This window comes from Gouania willdenowi, chromosome 15 (assembly GCF_900634775.1).
Source record: "Gouania willdenowi chromosome 15, fGouWil2.1, whole genome shotgun sequence".
Classification (NCBI taxonomy): domain Eukaryota; kingdom Metazoa; phylum Chordata; class Actinopteri; order Blenniiformes; family Gobiesocidae; genus Gouania; species Gouania willdenowi.
The window spans coordinates 31,500,900-31,520,159 of NC_041058.1; the positions used below are offsets into that span (position 1 = coordinate 31,500,900).

Here is a 19,260-nt window from a genome sequence, read left to right on the forward strand (position 1 = left end):
GATTAGCCACCGCTACCATCTGTCTGACAACATCGGCACTCATTGGAACAGGCACAGCTCATACAAGAACGACAAGTTTTGTTGAGGATTTCCAATGAAAACACATATTCTGCATTAAATGTGATGGAAAAAATGCAACAAAGGATTTAGAGATTGCAGGATGCTTATGGAAGCTTATTATTTTTGTTAAAATGCAGTAAACAGAAGGTGATTTATTTTATTTATTTTTTTAAATTATCATGTTTCAGGATTTGTGGATTTTTTCAAACGCATTAAAATGACACATACCCTAATGTCAGGTAGCAGGCAAAAGACCAATTTTCCATCTAACCAGGTATTACACTCATGCTGTTAAATGTCAAGCAGTGCCTGTGGATGACTCGTCATCCCAGTGCAGAACGCCTAAAGATGCCCAGTGATCTGCAGACGTGCAGCACAGAAGCTTATTTCTATGCAAATGCTGTTGACAAACATGTTGTGATTGGAGCTGACGATTTCAGTGCAGTCCCCCCCTTAGCCCACCCCCTGCCCCCATTCCTTGAATGATCATATAATTGCATGTACAGCTGTGTGCTCGTCATTGGTAGGTTATGCAATGTCTGTCTGCAGACTACAGGATGTTTCTTAACTGTTAGACAATAACATTTTTAAATCCCTCACTGTCTTTATGGCTTGGGGTCAATTACATTTTTCTACCCATGTTCAATTACAATTACAGTGACCAGCATTTTTTTCCAGTAACAAATACAATTACTTTTTATCCTCAGAAAGTAAATTACAATTATGTTCTCAACTATTAAAGTTCAATTACAATTAATTACATTTACTGAGCCTGAAATAAATAACCTAATAAAAGTTAACCCTCTTGTGTTAGCTTTCTGTTAGCATCTTTTATGATAACGGGTCCTAAATCAGCTGTAAAATACACTAAAAATACATAACTATCATTTAATTTTTTTTTCTATCTATTGGTTACATTGTTAGGCTTCCTAATCAATGAAAATATAGATTTTAATATTTTTGGTGTGGGCGTCTTAGCCTTTTTTGTGTCAATATACTCTTCGATTTATTTTTTTTAAAGGGCAAAATGTGGGAAAGCTTGATAAAAAACATTTTGATAATTGTTTACTACATATGTGTAGAACTGTAACATGGTACCCAGTTAAGACGATTTTTTATAGAATTTTCATGGCAATTACAATTTCAAAGTCAATTACCTAAACTCAATTATTAAGTGTATTTAATTCACACATCTAACAATAAGTGGTGATAATGTAGGACTATTTTCTAAAGCAGAATATTTGGCAGTATTTGATACTGATGACTTATACAGTGATGTGAGACACCGACTATTTAAGAGTCAGATTACAATACAAATGAACCCAAAAGAGTATCATATTCATCATTTGATTGACAACAGACAATGGATTATATTTTATTTCTCATATCAGCATTCTTTACACAAACATGTGACGCATAAATTAAATTTGATGTCAAAATTAATTCCAATTGAGCCTATTTCAAACATGAAATAATAATAGTTTATGGCCTTACGTTCTCTTGCTTTGATTGAAAGTCCAGATTTGAAAATTGGAAATGTAATCTCCCATTTTGAGAAGGCAGATTGTAAAAAAAAAATACAAACAAGAACAAAAACGATTGTAGGTAGCACAAGAAACTGTGACGCTCTCTGTTATGAGTCAGGCGTACTGTTTGCCTCACCCAGTGACATTTTTACCACAGTTTTATGATGAATCTGCAGCCTGAACATGTGACAGAAATAAATCTAATTCTGATTCCAGATCATGGAAAGACAGAGCATATGATCAAAATGTTTGAAAGCTTTTTATTTGTGATATACAGAGGGAAAGCAACACACTATTTGCATCGCATGGCAGCACAGTTTGTGAGGAATTACACAATCCACTGAGGTGCACAGCAGAGAGCTGCCTCAGAGCATCTCCCCCCTGGATTTTAATTAGAATTAGAATTTTATCTCGACAGTCTTCAGAAAAACCAAAAAACTGAACAAACACCACTCAATTGTCTAACTAATCAGCTTAAAGGGTGAATTAATAATAATAATAATAATAATAATAATAATAATAATAATGTAGTGAAATTCTTCGTAGTGAAATTCTTCTCTGCATTTTACCCATTTTCTCGAAGGGTAGCAGTGGGCAGCCAATTGCAGGCACCCTGGGAGCAGTTGAATTGGGGTTAAGGGTGCTCAACATCCCACAGTGATGGCCCAGGTGAGATTAGAACTGGTGACCCTGCAATTACAAGCCTGCTTCCTTTCAGCGGTTGGACAAAACAGTGGACTATCGTCTTATATGGACTAGCTCTGTGGTAAGAGTATGAATGACAAGAAAGCAGCTTAGCAGCTCTGGTGAATGTTTGAAACAGCTGACCAACTTCCCCGCTGCTGTGATAAACACACACCATGGAGCATCATTTTTATTGGACTCACAATCACAATAGCCACTTAAATAACCATGTGTTTTACTGTAACGTGCAGTGTTTCGGCTGAAAACAATAACAAGAGTGTGTGGATAGCAAAAGAAAATCGCTATGGCGATTACCACAACAGCCTTTTTTTAGAAGCGTCATTTAAGTGACTTTTCAGAGGGCTAAAACTCCAGAAAACAGGTGAGTTTGGGGAAATAGACCTAAAATACTTTGTTGTTGGGGTTCTTTGAACAAATGGAGATGGGTGAAAAATCGTAGAATTACGAATGTAACTATGGTTCTATGAATCCCGAATGACCGCCAGAGGCAGTGCCTAAAGCACTGAATATTCCCCTTCGCGCATGCGCAGTGTGAGTATGTATAACAACAATGTCACCCGTGACCCCTGGATGACCTGGAGGAAGTTTATATCTTCAGGTATCACTCCAGGGTACTTTCCTACAGAATCTTATCGCGAGCACACGAAGGTTCTGAGTGACAAAGAGCTCTGGCGGTCATTGGGCGACCGTGGCTCCGTGGTAGAGGGTTGTCTTCTGATCGAGAGGTTGGGGGTTCGATCCCAGTGCCTGACTATGTGTCGAAGTGTCCTTGGGCAAGACACTGAACCCTAAGTTGCTCCCAGTGGTCGACTCGCGCCTTGCATGGCAGTCCTGTCCCACTGGTGTGTGAATGTGAGAGTGATTGGGTGAATGAGCTGATATGTAAAGCGCTTTGAGACTGCTCCTACAAATATACTTAAAAAAAGGCCGTACTGTGGTCGTCACCCGAACTGGGCTCTTTAGCAGAAGATGACACTAGCTCAGCCGGTGAAGCTAATGTAAACAAATCCACGGTGGGCCCCTGGCGTGCGCACACGACCCACCAGCAAACAAATAAAGTCAGCTAACTTAAATTTCGGGAGTAGGCTGCTCAAACGCAGCCATCACCGACAATCTCTTTCATTCTTATTTTGTAAAGACAACCGTTGATCTGCCGAATAAGCGGCTACTTACCTTATCAGCATGTGTCGTCGGGACCAAACACAAACCACATGCTGGAGGGAGGCGGCGCTAATGCGGCCTGTGCTAACAGAGGTTGCTAATGGGTAAGCTACCGCTTCTCAAACACTCATCGTCGCAGCTCCTGGAGGGCGAATACTTGCTCCGACCTACCACGGTCACAGAGGAAGTAGCAACGGCAGCTTGTATGCACAATATTCCAGCAACTGCGCGCGAGAAGAAAAAAAGGAAAGTACCCTGGAGTGATACCTAAAGATATAAACTTCCTCCGGGTCATCCAGGGGTCACGGGTGACATTGTTGGTATACATACTCACACTACGCATGCGCGAAGGGGAATATTCAGTGCTTAAAGCACCGCCTCTGGTGGTCAGCAGGGATGAAATAGAAATCACAATACTGGACCTTTAATAGTTTCCTTAACAATGCTTTGCAGTCTCATTTGTCGACTTTACTGTTTCTATCTTCTTTATCTCCCTGTTTGTGTAGCGAGGCCTCAGGTGTGTGTGTCACGTCATTACCACACTGCATGTCCCAACTGCCCTCAATCACACAGTCTGCTTGCACAATGTGATGACACATGATAGCAGCGTTACATTTCTCCACCCCACATGATGACAAGAAAATTGAAAATTATTTTTGGTGGAAAGCAAACAGGATTATATGTGAGGCTGAGGTTTTTCAAGGCTGCTAAGCCTTGAAAAAGGTTAAACCAGATCATGGTTGAGTAAGAGTTTAATTCCTTATCAGTTTACGAGGTGTAATTGCCACATAGTTGGAAAGATGCACACACACACACGCTCAAACAGGCCAGTGTGTGCTGTAGGTCTTTAATGGTTGAAGTTTTCTAAAAAACACACACACACACAGACACACACACAAAACTAAATTTAAACCGGAAACAAAACCAGAAACAAAATTGTCGCACCAACCAGGACTTGAACTCATACCTTTTATCAATGTAGACAAAAGACTTACTTCGAGCGCAAAACAATCCCACCAATCCAATCAAAGTGATACTTTTTAATTTGTGTACTGTTCGTTCTTTGGTTATTCCCTTTCAAAACCAAAACAGAAATACAGAAAAATCAAAAACCAGACAAGCAACGTTTTTCTGTTTTAAAATTAAATCTTGTTCTGTTTGTGAGATATTTGGATATTTACGAGGATACTACAAGAGCATCATGTTTTAATCTTACCACACAGAGGGACCCACAGACGGGGGTGGACTTTTTCTCCCAGACAAAAAAAGGAGCAACGCACAAGTCACATTAGTAATAAACTGATGAATTTAAATGTTATTAATACATAAATAAAAAACACAAACAAAAAAATGGATGTTATGAAAAGCATGCTCTTGATATGTGATAAAAGAACCCAAGAAGGTGTAATGAGTCTACTGGTGCTCCTCGTTTCTTGTGATCAACTTCCATGTGAGTTGATTTTGCCATGAGTGGCTAACGGTATTAAAACGTGCAAAAAATATTTTTACTTCCCTCAAATATCTGTGTAATTGTTTTTGTAAAAGTGTCAAATGGTAGAAGTTCTAACAACTAATATTGTGTCTCACACCAGCCTCACAGTCGATAGTCAATCACCAGTTTATTTGGTTACTATTTGGACAGTAAGTAATAAGTAAAATTTATGTGTATAGCGCTTCACCACAAAGCGCTATACACATATTTTGTAACACTACAAAACTAAAATGAAACTTTTTATGAGCTCAAACATTCACAGACTACATGAAAACAGGTGCAGGACCAGAAAACAGCTTAAATAAATCCTAAACAGTCCTATTGCGTGCGGAGACCTGGTCCAGGACTTGTGGAGGGAAACCAGATGCATTAGACTTCAGTTCTGGTTCTGTTCGCTCTGACTGAATGTGACGTGCTTAAGCTCTCGCTCTAATTTTCCCGTAAATATCCAAACATCTCACAAACAGAACAAGAATTGATTTTAAAACAGAAAAACTGGTTAATCTGTTTTATTTTTTATTTTTCTGTATTTCTGTTTTGGTTTTAAATAACCACACTGTTTATTTGTTATTTTGATTTGGTTTTAAAACAGAATAACCAAAGAACACAGATTATTTTTGTATCTTAGTTTGTGTTTTTGTATTTTATTGACAACCACATAAACTCAGTATTGAGTTGTTCCATCCACAGAGTTTGACCTTGTTATGGTCATTTTTATATTCATCATCATATCCTCAAATGTATGTTCATGTGTACAATTTGTCATGTTTTAATACATGACGACTCCATTAATCTTTACACTTTTGAACAGCTGAATCATGATTAAACAGTACAGATCGTATTATTCTCAGTGCAGCACAGTCTCTGCCAAGGCCAGAATCTCTGCTCACATGCAGACATACACTGACGCACACACTTATCAAGAAGATAAAGACTGGAGCCAAACCTTCTCATAACATCTTCATCATCCTCCAACATTGCCACTATGGGCATCTGACTCCCTCCCTTTTGTCTCTCACTGTTGGGACCTTTTCTTATCTGTATAAAAAGCTTAAGCTTTGAAACTGTTGGAGCGGGGCGCGGCACTTCCTTCGGACGTCCGCCTGGACGGACGCTAATTTTGTTTCATTTTGTTCCACCTTGTACCTTTTTTCTTAGTTTAGAATAAACTTTTTTTATATAAAATCATCAATGCTTCTCCTGGATTCCATCATTCAACCAGAGCAATGAATCATGTCACTAAATGAGGTCAACCGTAAATTCTGCCGTAACAATTGGCGTCGACGAACTGAATCCATCTTCTGCTCTGTGGGGCGTCGATCGTGGACCAGCACTGGGTCGACACATTTGAAGCCCCGGGGCTGGCCCGCGGTGGTCCGCCCTCGGACAGAGACTGGAGCACGAACCATCGGTTGAACCTCAAACACCAATTCGGACTAAGGTAAAGCTGCCTTTATAAACATATATGTATAAATTTTCATTTACATATATATTTGCTCTGTGTTGATTTTTTTTGGAACCAGTCAAGCATTGTATTGATTTTCAGCTTTGAGCTTTGATTTTGATCCTCAGCTGTTCTGTGTTTTGACGCAGTGAATAGCCATGAGAAGGGCTCAAATGGTTGCTTTTTAATGCTGTAGGTTCTCTCTGGTTTTCTTCGGGCTCGGATATTTTGTTTAGGCATAAAATACGGCTGGTCATTATTTACTTTGGTTTTGTTCGGACACCCACAGCCTGTGAGGTCCTGACCATAGATAGACGGGCAACAAGGTTTCCAAAACATCCCAGCGGTGCCATGATCTGAGTTCACCTCTGTACCGAAAGATTAAAACCCCAAATCTAACCTAAATTGTGTTTCTGTGAATCAAACAGATGAACAACCCAATAAACAAATAATATATGCATACGCATATACAATCTTGGTATGATGTGAACTCAGATCATGCTTTCAGGCGAGTTTTACTTTTTTTTTATCTTTGTTTTTATTTTGTTTAAACGTGGAATCAGATTTCTCCCTTTGGGTGTTTGGCTTTAATGCTTTCATTTGGACGAGTGTCAGCTTTTGTTTTTTTTCTCTCTCAAACACACACACACACACACACACACACACACACACACACACACACACACACGTACAGAGAGAGAGAAAGGGAGAGAGAGAGAGCACACACACAGGCACGCGCACGGGCGCACGCACACGCACAGCCACACCCATCCCAAGAGAGAGAGGTGGCGCCCCTCACTGGCCAGTTTAGTGCACTACACACTTGTGACACAACATTGTGATTTCTCACTTCTCCCCTGCCGATAGAATAGTGCCATTACACACAGACACTATTTTTATTTTTATTTTAAATTTTATTTTGATTTCATGTTTGATGGGCAACACACACACACACACACAGATGAATACAGTATTTCATTTTATTCTATTTTAATATTACTGTTACCATCATTATCATTTTTTATTATTTAAATTGTTAGTTTCTGTTGGCTTTGTGGTTGCCCCCTGAAGAAACGACATCTTCAATGAAAGAATGAAATCACCTTCAACTCTTACGCTAATGGGATGTCAACATCATTCAAAGGACCAAGCATCAGAAGGAAATGGACAATCAAAGGTGTGTGACCTTTCAGGACTCAAGGACTCAACTCCCATTCAGCAAAGCAATGCTGAAATAACTCGCTCAGTCCCAAGTCAACTCTTCATCGTCTATGAATGGGCCGCATGCCAATGCTGGATTAACACATCCTGCCCCATCATCAAAGACTGAGAACCTGTGGGCGTCGGAGTGGACACTCCCCCCACCAATGAGTTGCGAGTTAAACGCCACGACTACTGCCTGAATGATGGGCAGCAACTGCAGACTGGTCACACGTCTGCTGGAAATCTTCACCAAAAAGACACTGTTTCAAAAGCCACAAGGATACCAAGCAACAAGAAGTCCACCACAGCCTTTGGTGGTAGTGCTAAATCACTTTAGCCTTGAACTTTGGCATGGAGGGGGACAACTAGCAAATAGCCAACAAGCTTCTCCTTCGCACAATACTAACCCCTCTATCTTCTGCACTAGATTATTTTGTTTTCATTTATTCTCTCACACGCAGACAGACCAGACATACAGTCACACACCCACATTCATAACTATGAGAACTTCACACAGAACCCTTCTGTTTGCCACATGAGATCAAGTGTGCCCATCATTTATCTTTGCTTTTATTCATTATGTTGCTCATTTATTTACACTGCTGTTGCCTTTATGAGAAAAGAACAAACAAAGGGGAAGAAAATAGTGTTACTGATAAGGTTGTTTTTGTTTGCTTTTCTTTCATTTATTTTCTTGATTGAGGGGAGGCCCCCACAATGCAAGATATGGTTACATCCGCTGAAGAAAGAGCCCTCTGTTGCCTCAGCTTTTGGAGCTGAAGTTTTAATTTTTTATTATTTTATTGGCCATGATTTTTTTTGAGCTCACACGTTTTTCTCCTTTGTTATTTCTGAACGATTCTTCTTTTTCTCTTTTGTTTTTACTCAATTTCAGGAAAATTGAGACAGAGATTTTACATTTTGAAATTTTGACATTTTTTGACCGATACCCTCGTAAACAATCTGTACCTTACCCTTTTTGAAGCTGCTTGCGACAGACAGCCTAGTTCAACATTCATTGTTTTCATTTTGCGCGTCGTACTGTCTTGCCGGCCCAAAGCCACTCGACAGCAGGGGGGGGTACCAAATTTTTTCCTGAGAAAAAAATGTCCCATTAGTTGCTATGAGTACATAGGCAATTACTTTTCAAACAAGAAGTCCTGGTTTAATGTGCAGAAAAAGGATAAACCTTGCTAGGGAAAGCGCTCTTTGGGGGATAGCGGTCCACCTGATTTGATACATGCTTGGTAACCGAATACCGTTCTGAACAAATTTCTACGTTCCCTTAGAGTGAGGGTTATTAGAGGTTGCGTGCTCCGTTCTATCTTAGAGGTGCCCAATAAAAGTCCTGACAGTTGTGCGAAATCTTCCCTCGGTTTGGTACCGAGGTTGAGTTTATGTGTTTTCCTTCAGTTTGGTACTGTTGTGAATTATCTCCCAAACTCTTATTTTCAAGAGCGGTGGTTGAGCCCTGCTGATTCAGAGATTCTTTTTTGTAATCTTTGGAGACGGACGGCGGGTGAGTTTTCCTTCAGGTTTGGTACCGGAGGTTGTGTTTTCCTTCAGTTTGGTACTGTTGTGAATTATTCTCCCAAACTCTTATTTTCAAGAGCGGTGGTTGAGCCCTGCTGATTCAGAGATTCTTTTTTACATTTCTGGAGACGGACGGCGGGTGAATTTCCCGCGGTTTGGTACCGCGGTTGAGTTTGTTGAGTTAGACACGGCTGTGCTATTCCTGCCTGATCAGCAGATGAGCAGACTGTCAGTACCACGGGCGATAATCTAAGACTCCGCCAAGGCGGAAGTAAAAAGGAGCGTACCTCTTAGTAATCAGACAATACCAGTAAAAAGCAATTAATTAACACTAAAAGGTTGCCAAGCATGGGGGGGCAATAAGAGCTCATTGACCCCGAGAGACGAGGTGGACTGGCTATCGCCGCTGGTGGGTTAGATGAGACCTATATTCTACTTAGACACTATGCAACAAAACCTTGTGAATGAATGGACGTGAAAATTGAGGCATGAACGTGTGCGGTGCATGAATGACTGAATGATGACACGTTATGTATGCCTGAGAGAACCGCGTTGTGAGTGCGAATGTGCCGTGGACGTGTCATTGAGTGATTGACCGATGAATGGCTGTTTGACTACACATGTTCCTCTGTTTCACCTTCTTTTCCTCCTGGGTTCTGATGCACTTGATCTTCTCCCTGTTTTTGCCAATTATGTAGTGGGGTGTTCAGAAAACACTGCTGCTTGTTAAAAGAACTATGGTTTTAGGCCTTGGGCCTTCTAAAAAGTTTACCAGGTTTTAAAGGGTTTTTTTTCTGGGTGTTTAAAAACACCAAACGACATTTTTTATATATGATACCACTTTCAGTGGAATGACTGGCTTTGACCTTGACTGACCTTACATGTTCAGTGTCCATGTTTTTTTTTTGTTGTTATATGTGTATACTCGTTGTGGTGTGCACTTGTCTACGTCTTCGTCTTAGTTGTTGTTATTATGTAGCTTTTTCCAAAATACAGGTCGCTGTAAGGAGACGAATCAGATCCAACTAAAGAAAAGAGATATTTTAAATTATCCAGTTAAGTCTTAATGGTTTCCTCTCTTTCTGTTTCTGAGTGTTTCCTAACAGAATGCCACCGCCTTCTCGACTCCGATCCTTCCTCTTCGCCGCCATGCCTGGTCACTACTCTTATGATGGAGGATGAGAATTAAAGGGAAGTATTGTCCATAACTGTAACTGGGAAGCAAAGGGGAAATAGATTGAAATAGACACGTGACAATATGACATATTGTGGATGTTCTAACATAATATCTATTCCAGAGACTACAGCGACTTCCAATCCAACGGCAAAAGTGGGGACAGATCTTCAAATTTCCAAAGGGAGCGTACAGTTGACCCTGGCTTTGACCTTTTAAGGCTGAGGAGGAGGAGGTCGAGGAGGTTGGAGGGCACAAAGGCAGGCGGACACAAGAGAGAGGAAAACGGAGACACATCCAAAATGATCAGATAAGTGATTTTCCAATGATATTTATCATATGGTTTTAAGAATCCAAATGTATTCTTATGTAAAAAAGGGAAGGGAGGGGCCAACGTCCCTCTGATTTTTGATTTATATTTTATCATAGGAAAATAATATACCCCAAAACCCTCCAACCATTTTCTTCTTGTTCCAACAGCACTTAGCGTGCAAGACCATAAAACACCTTCACTGGGTTTAGACACTTTTAAGGGAAAAATTAAGTGTTCTCAACATTGGGTTGGTGGCCCAATCTGGGTCGCCTGAGATTTAAAAAGGGTCCTCCTGAAATTCTTGATAATTGATTGAAATAAGAGATAGTTTAAAGTTAAGTAACTTCCAAGCATTTAAGGAAGCTCTCCAAACCGTGCTGGGGCTCGTCACCCCTACGAATGGGATAAATACAGAGAGCAAAAGACAATATGATTGTTCGACTCAACTTAACTTTAATTCTGTCTAACCTTAAAGGGCCAATAATCTCGCTGAACTCTGGTTCAGACACAGAATAGGAGACACTTTTGCCACCAATTGACCTTCAAAATTAAGTAAATTACATCTCAAATAATAATTATGAGGGAAATGAATGAAATAAATGAACTGACAAATTCAGCTCTATAAAAGAATTAGGCTATGTGAATAGGTGTGGAGTGTTAACATTATTCAGAACAAATAAAGGATAGAATAAGATTTCTCCTTCACAAATAAGAGATAGCAACGAAAAATGAAACAAACAATTTAAATAAATAAATAACATTATTTATTTATTTGGTTAAACTCATTTAGCTTTCTCACATCTCCATGTCTCCCAATTGTATGTATTCATCTTGAGAAGACATGTAATCACACTCCACACTTCTCCGTCTGACTTGCATGTCCTTCTCCGTCCGACTTGCATGCCCTTGTAAACAGTGGTTCTCAAATTGTTGCTTCTCACCAGGTAAGTAGATGTACCACAGATAATCACTGCAACTCCAGCTATGCTTCTCCTTACTCCAGGAAAAGAAAATCGAATTAATACTTCCTGCTTTTCTTTCAGCCTCATATTTTCCCACTCGCGTGCGAATGGGCTACAGAGCTAGCATGGCTAAAAGCTCACTAACCCACACCTAACCATTGTGTGATTGTGCAGCAGCACCTTTTAGGATCTGAAAAGCTCTCAGATCCTGACCTCTGACCTGTCTCTGCCTTCCTGGCCATACTAACTATTCATTTAGTTAGTTAACTAAACCTAACACCCCTAAACTTCTATTCTATTTTATTCTATTTTATTTTATTTTATTTTATTTTATTTTATTTTATTTCATTTCGTTTTATTTTATTTTGTTTTGTTTTGTTCTGTTTTGTTTTTTCCCCCCCCCTTTTTTCTGTCCAGGTACCAGCTAAAGCCTACCAGGTACCAGGTACCAGCTAAAGCCTCAGTAGTGGGATCGCGCCTGTGTTCAGGTACCAGCCAATCCCAAGAGTTCTGTTTCGGTGTTTTTCCCCCTCTTCTGTTCAGGTACCTTCCGATCCCAAGAGAGGTTGCCAGGTGTGTGGAGACTACCCTTCCTCAGACAACAACCAATCATCTACAACGCCGACCGGAAACGAACGACCCACACGGCAGTGAAGGTCGCGGAGCAGGCAACATGGATCCAAGATGATTGCCGACACCAGCTGATGCTGAGACGGAGGCTGACCGAACAATGAAGGGGGAACCGACAAGGCCACTGAGACACACACAAGAAAACGCTCTAGAACAAGGGCCTAGCTTTGTTTATAAGCCACACCTAGCTGCAGGAATACAGTCATAAACCCTTCTGCTACGATTGAGGAAAATACTCAAGGTTCTTCACTCATGATGCTATTGGTTACCCCAGTTTAGGTTTATTTCCACATTTTTCTTGATATATCTATATCCGTGCCTCACAAAAGAAGAATATATCCAATGTATGACAATAACGATGCTAATGGTTAACCCTGACAGACAGCAAAGGTGGAATATAATAATTTTGTTTCTTGATTTGGTCGTTGAGGCGACCAAAAGTGGGGAATGTTATGGTCATTTTTATATTCATCATCATATCCTCAAATGTATGTTCATGTGTACAATTTGTCATGTTTTAATACATGACGACTCCATTAATCTTTACACTTTTGAACAGCTGAATCATGATTAAACAGTACAGATCGTATTATTCTCAGTGCAGCACAGTCTCTGCCAAGGCCAGAATCTCTGCTCACATGCAGACATACACTGACGCACACACTTATCAAGAAGATAAAGACTGGAGCCAAACCTTCTCATAACATCTTCATCATCCTCCAACATTGCCACTATGGGCATCTGACTCCCTCCCTTTTGTCTCTCACTGTTGGGACCTTTTCTTATCTGTATAAAAAGCTTAAGCTTTGAAACTGTTGGAGCGGGGCGCGGCACTTCCTTCGGACGTCCGCCTGGACGGACGCTAATTTTGTTTCATTTTGTTCCACCTTGTACCTTTTTTCTTAGTTTAGAATAAACTTTTTTTATATAAAATCATCAATGCTTCTCCTGGATTCCATCATTCAACCAGAGCAATGAATCATGTCACTAAATGAGGTCAACCGTAAATTCTGCCGTAACAACCTCATCTTCCCCTTCAGAGTTTGGGATTCATATTTAGTTTACTCTTCTACTAAAAGTTTATTTAATAACTGTACAGCATTATTCAGGGGGCACCTGCAAGTCAAAGGCTATTATCCACTGCTGTAAATAATTGTATTTTATACTTTCTTTGTCACCCTTGAAAGTATTGGCCTGTCATGATAGTTACAGTGGAACGTAGTGTATGAACCATTGGATCAATAGGTTTCACCACCATGTCACATCCTGTCACCAAGAATTAACACAAACCCAGAGTTCCAACCATAAAGTAACCAACTATCATATTCACTAGGTTTGACTGTGAATCCTGTGTTTAAATCGTTTTTGCTATGCGCATGCTAAATTTGGAGAAATATCTCTATATATTATTTATTGTGGTTTCTTGTCACATCTGCGTGCTGTTTACTTTAAACTCGGGGCCACATTCGGCCCTCTAACTATTTTTACACCGACTTCCTAAAGAGAAACCAATGAAATTACTCCAAAATTACACAAAATTACTACAAAAAGTACAGCAAAACACATAAAGGACAACAAAAATACTAAAAAACAATAAGAAAAATCTACAAAATGACTCCCAAACTTAGAAAATCACAACATACATGGAATGACTACAAAATAGGGCTGGGCGATGTGGAACCAAAACTCATACCTTAAAATGGCGATATAAAATATAAATCCTGATATTTTTAACTCAATGAAGTCTGACCAGAAAAACAATTCTGGGTTAAATTTGCTGATTAAAAATACCACACAAGCATATTTATTAACAAACAGCTGCACAATATGTGCCACTTTAGTCTTTTTCTCCTTTAAAGGACAGCAAGTGTGAGTGAGTTCTGTAGTGTAGCTTGTTTATCTGGGTTAGAATGTACTCAGAAATCTATGTGATTGCTTTTTATGCTGTTTGACTGTACTTTATGAATAATATTAAATACTTGTATGGTGTGATTTGTACTGTGATTGTATTAAAAAAAAACAAGTTCAAAAAATGTAGATTTATCTCGATGAAAGCAAAATTGTCATTTTCTATATGGCCAAAATAAAAAAAAACTCGACATATGTCGAATCACAATATATTGCCCAGCCCTAATAAAAAATCACATATAATTACTCAAACACACACATTCCTACATAGAGTCGCATTTTATGACATAGGCCACGCCCACTCCCACAGCACATTGCTCTTTGTAAGTCACGACATATCAAAAACCTACTTTTTCAAAATTATCTTTGGGGTTTTGTTGAATCAGTGTGAAACTTGGCACGTAGAGTCTTTAATTGGACCTGATCTACAGTTCAGCAAAAAATTTTGTTCGGGCAAAATATGCGCAAAATATTAACGAGTAAAATTTTCTAGCTAGCTATTAAAACGCAAACTGTTGCATCTCTTGGTCAAAATAATTACTAACACCACCAATTCTGAGATCCTTGGTTGCCATGAGACTGTGGGGATATGAGCCAAATTTAAAACACTTAGGCCTCTAGGGGGCACTGCAATTATGAGAAATGTATATCTCCTAAATGGCACAACCGATTTTTATCAAATTTGGTGGGTATGACCTTGGTTCCCTCCTGGGACCGTATCTCAAAGTTAATCGCGATTGGTCAAAGTGGGCGTGGCTTATCACTACATAACATATAAATAAACAAACCTTTATTTCAGCAGAAATAATATTTTGAGGGCTGTGAAATTTACAGGGTAACTATAGAAGAGCACACAGATCACCCATACCACAAAGTGCACCACTAGGTGGCGCTATAATGGGTGCAAACACATTTTGGCCTGTAACTTTCACACTTTAAATCACATCTTCCAAAACTTCATATCCACCTGTTCAAAGCAAATGGCACGTTGGCCTGTGTCCTGACGCTCGCCACGAGCATGTCATCCTTCATGACGTACTTCCACGAGCTCCGCGAAACCTGGGGGCCGAGTCACACGGGAAGGCTTGGCCCCCTTTCATAACTGCTTGCAGTTCTAGTTATTTTTCATTTTTGCACTATTATTTTATGTGGGGTTTTTTTGTCACTATTATCCTAAGTTGGTATTTATTTATTTTGTGCACTATTATCCTGTGTTAATATTTAATTTTTTGCACTATTATCCTATGTTGGTACCTAGTAAAATAGGGAGATGATAATTTTCTATGAAATGTAATGAAAATGAAACAATTGCATAAATTAGGAAAAATAAAGTGTTGTATGTTGAGACTTCAACATGTCCTACATTTTGAAGTTATTGCCAGCCTTCTCTATTATCTTATTAAGGGGAAACCGTGAATATTTAATATTTAAGAAGTGGTTTTCTAACTGATAGCCCTTTGCACTATTCAGTACCTATGAAGTAGATCACAGTTTCAGAAAGGTCTGGGAGCCCTGCTCTAACCAATCTAATATAAACTCTGTATACATTTATCATCTGTAAATGATAACTATGCTTTCATCACTACATTTGGAACAGATTACCTTCCCAAGCTTCTTGGCTTTGGAGGAATTTTCAACTTCTGCCACAAAGATAATTATTGACAGCTGATTTTGCACACAACACCGATCAAGAGAGCTGTTTAAAGGAAAGAGGAGAAAGCAGTGAGGTGTGCTAATAGAGTTGGTTCAAACCAAACTAATTACAGGCGAACAAGCATATCGTCTCAAGCGATGAAAGCACTTTTGGTTGTTGCAGTTAAATCACCTGCATACAAACAGTGACGTTTAAGAAATTCTAAAAGCTTTCAGGCACCGTTCTGGCCTTTGAGACTTCGAGTGTTTGAAATGGTTGTCCTCCAATAACACTTGGAAGCCTAGTAATAAATCTTACTGCTTACTGATTTGGGTCAAAAAGTCACTCAGTGATCAATCGCTTGTGACTGGCTGATGTGATGATAGCAAATTGTTGTTATTTTCAAAATGATACGGTCCAGTTTTATTAGAGGCTCTTTTATCTTTCCACACAGACAATCAGTAATATGAAAATGAAGATGTGCTTCAAACGTTATGGATTTATAAATGAGGTGATTTCAGATATTATTAGAGACTAACAGATGAAAGGCAGCATTTTCATTTCATGTTGACAACTCATCTGATTTCATCTTCTCTCTCTCCTGTCATTTAAAGTTATCGTCATACAGATGTATTTCATAAATATTTCCATAAGTAACTCAAACACTAAGATAAGATACACCAACCTTCCACTGTTAGATCCTTATGAATCCTAAACCAATGCAATAATTCTTCTGAATGTTTACATGCATTGTATCTGTTGCTCTGCAACTTTAATCACAGCGGGGCCACAAAAATGTGATTGTCTGTTCTGAGAGCCACATTATCAACATTCATGAAATAAGAAAGGGTTGTGTTTGTTTTTGCTGTTTAGTGTGATTTAGGACCCATTTTGTCTTGTCATTTTGTGTATATCACGTCCAACTGAAGACTGCCAAGTTTCACGCCGATTGGACAAAACCCCAAGGAGGAGTTCGAAAAAGTAGGTTTTCCAGTTTTTGCGATTTTGCTCCAAGAAAAGTTTAGGTGGAAATGGGCGTGGCCTAGCCCAGGTGATTCAGTCCTATTCAAGGAATCTGTGGATATGAAGGTTTTAAATTTGCAACAAACGGTTGTTATTGACCAAAACGCGTTGACCTTTGTTATAGCGCCACCTGCAGGTGGATATATGTGAATTTTTACATCCAAGGTCCCCTGGGGGTTTTGGACCCAACCACCAAGGGGCACCGCCCTACCTTGCACTGGTTAGTCTGCAGCACCACTTTTACCCAAGGAAACATAATAATAATAATAAAAATAATAATAATATTAATAAAAATCCTTACGATTACAATAGGGTTCCTAGCACCGCTGGTCCTAGGAATCGCGTATGCTTACATACGCGGTTCCCTGGCCCTGCTGGCTTGGCCCCCTAAATACCAACATAGGAAAATAGTGCAAAAAACAACAATAACATATGATAATAGTGTAGAAAACAAAACAGCAACATATGATAGTGCAAAAAATTGTAAAACGTAACATTTCTAAAATGTAACAATAATTTATTTTATTTATTTATTTTAAATGTATCTATCTTATATATCATATCACAAGAAAAAATTATTAGACGTGCAGGCGTGTACACGCGGCCACGTCAGTAAGTGTGTGTGAGTGTTGAGTGTTGTATCCTGTCCAATCACAGGAACGATCTGACTCAGAGCTTAACACTACAGTCACTACCACTCTATGGACAGGTGTCGTGACACAGTCTGTAACCGGACTAAATGGTGGTCCGTTATACACTCACACACACACACACACTTATATACCTGCAAACGTGTATACGCCTGCATGTGTAAGCGCCTAATATTTTTTCTAAGTGTGTACATGTCACGTAGACGGTGTTACATAGTGAAGGTCACCTGATCGCTATAGCTTCACTCACGCCACACCTGCGTCTACGTGTGACTGATATATTTATGTTTGTTAGGTGCAATCCAGGTGTGGCGTAGGTGTGCATACGCTTTAATGTGTATGCACATTAAAGCGTATGCAAACGTGTTAACACATGCGGACGTGACTTGTGCATTGTGCCCGTGTACTCATTCTAAGTCTATGGAAAATAGAGATACAGACATGCAGGCGCAGGGTACGCGTTCATTTACGTGGCCGTCGGACTGGTGCGCATTAATTTAGAAGCTATTCACCCCCAATAGTGTGTGCGAGTGTGTGTGTGCTCTCTAAATGAAGCCTCCACCTCGGCAAGAGTGGACTTTGACCTCTTAAAATAAAATAAATATGGGCAGAAGATTAGCAGGTATCGTTACAGATTTTGAATATTAATATTTGTTTAAGAGAAAACATGTACAGTGATGGTAAAGGGTGTGTTTCACATTTATTATACCTTTCTAAATTATTATTATTTTTTAAATTAGGAGGTGCAGTTTAGCGCCCCTCCAACAGATGGCGCCCTAGGCGGCCGCCTGCGTTGCCTGGGGGAAAGCCGGCCCTGTGCGTGTGTGTGTGCTGGGTTCACACTCTGAGGACACTGATGCTCACAGTGAAGCCTCTCCCTCTCTCCCTCCCTGACTCCCCCTCCCTGCACCTGCTCCTCCCCTCCTGTCTCTCAGCCTCAGTCTATGCGCGGCTCTCCATCCTCTCCAAATAAAAACACCGCACCACCGTGCCACCGCACCAACTGAGCCCGGGTTGGGCTGAGCTTGGGGACGCAGAGGGGGAATTAGGAGTGGGATCTGAGAGGACGGCCCCGGTGGGACGCTGTTGGACGCTGTGGTGGAGTTTGGAGCGGACCTGACTGGGTTCTGGTTCTGCTGTGATGTTCTGAGGTGGAGGAGAGCACGCACAGCAACTTCAGATTCGCCATGAAATCCGTGTTATTCAGCGTGTTCTTCTTGCTGCTGCCCTGGATGATCATCGTCATCATCATGATCGATTTCGATGGTAAAAGGGTGGTCCGGGCTCCGTTCACGGGTCGGCACGGTGGGACGCACGCGGTCACTCAGGGAGTAGTTACAAAGAACCAATCCGCGCTGCAGATCATCTACGCCATCACACCCACATACACGCGCCCGGTGCAGAAAGCAGAGCTGACCCGGGTGGCCCACGCCTTCCGCCAGGTGACCCGGTTCCACTGGATCGTGGTGGAGGACTCCACGTCCCGCACGGAGCTCGTGACGCGCTTCCTGAGAGGGTGCGGGGTCCCGTACACGCACCTTAACGTGTACACCCCGCAGAGGTTCAAACGCAAGGGGATGCCTCGCGCCACCGAGCAGAGGAACTTGGCTCTCACGTGGCTTCGGCAGCACCGGAGCCACCGGGACCCCGGAGTGGTTTACTTCGCAGATGATGACAACGCGTACAGCCTGGAGGTGTTTGAGGAGGTTGGTACCATCACCTCAGTCATCACAAGACATCATTTAGCCCACATAATAAAATTATTGTTTTAGTTATTTGTAACAAATCCATAGGCCTAAATGCCCAACATATGTTCTTATTTATAGGGCGCCGATTATAAAAT

The 19,260-nt window shown here is 40.5% G+C and overlaps 1 protein-coding gene across 1 annotated transcript in view; it reads left to right on the forward strand.

Annotated features, from left to right (window-relative positions):
* Positions 1-18,353: 18,353 nt before the first annotated feature.
* Positions 18,354-19,260, forward strand: part of b3gat2 (beta-1,3-glucuronyltransferase 2 (glucuronosyltransferase S)) — a 72,624-nt gene continuing 71,717 nt past the window's right edge. Inside the window, exon 1 of the mRNA XM_028469594.1 lies at positions 18,354-19,123. Within this exon, the coding sequence (XP_028325395.1) occupies positions 18,605-19,123 (519 nt within the window). The 5' untranslated portion in view covers positions 18,354-18,604. The remainder of the gene's footprint in view (positions 19,124-19,260) is intronic.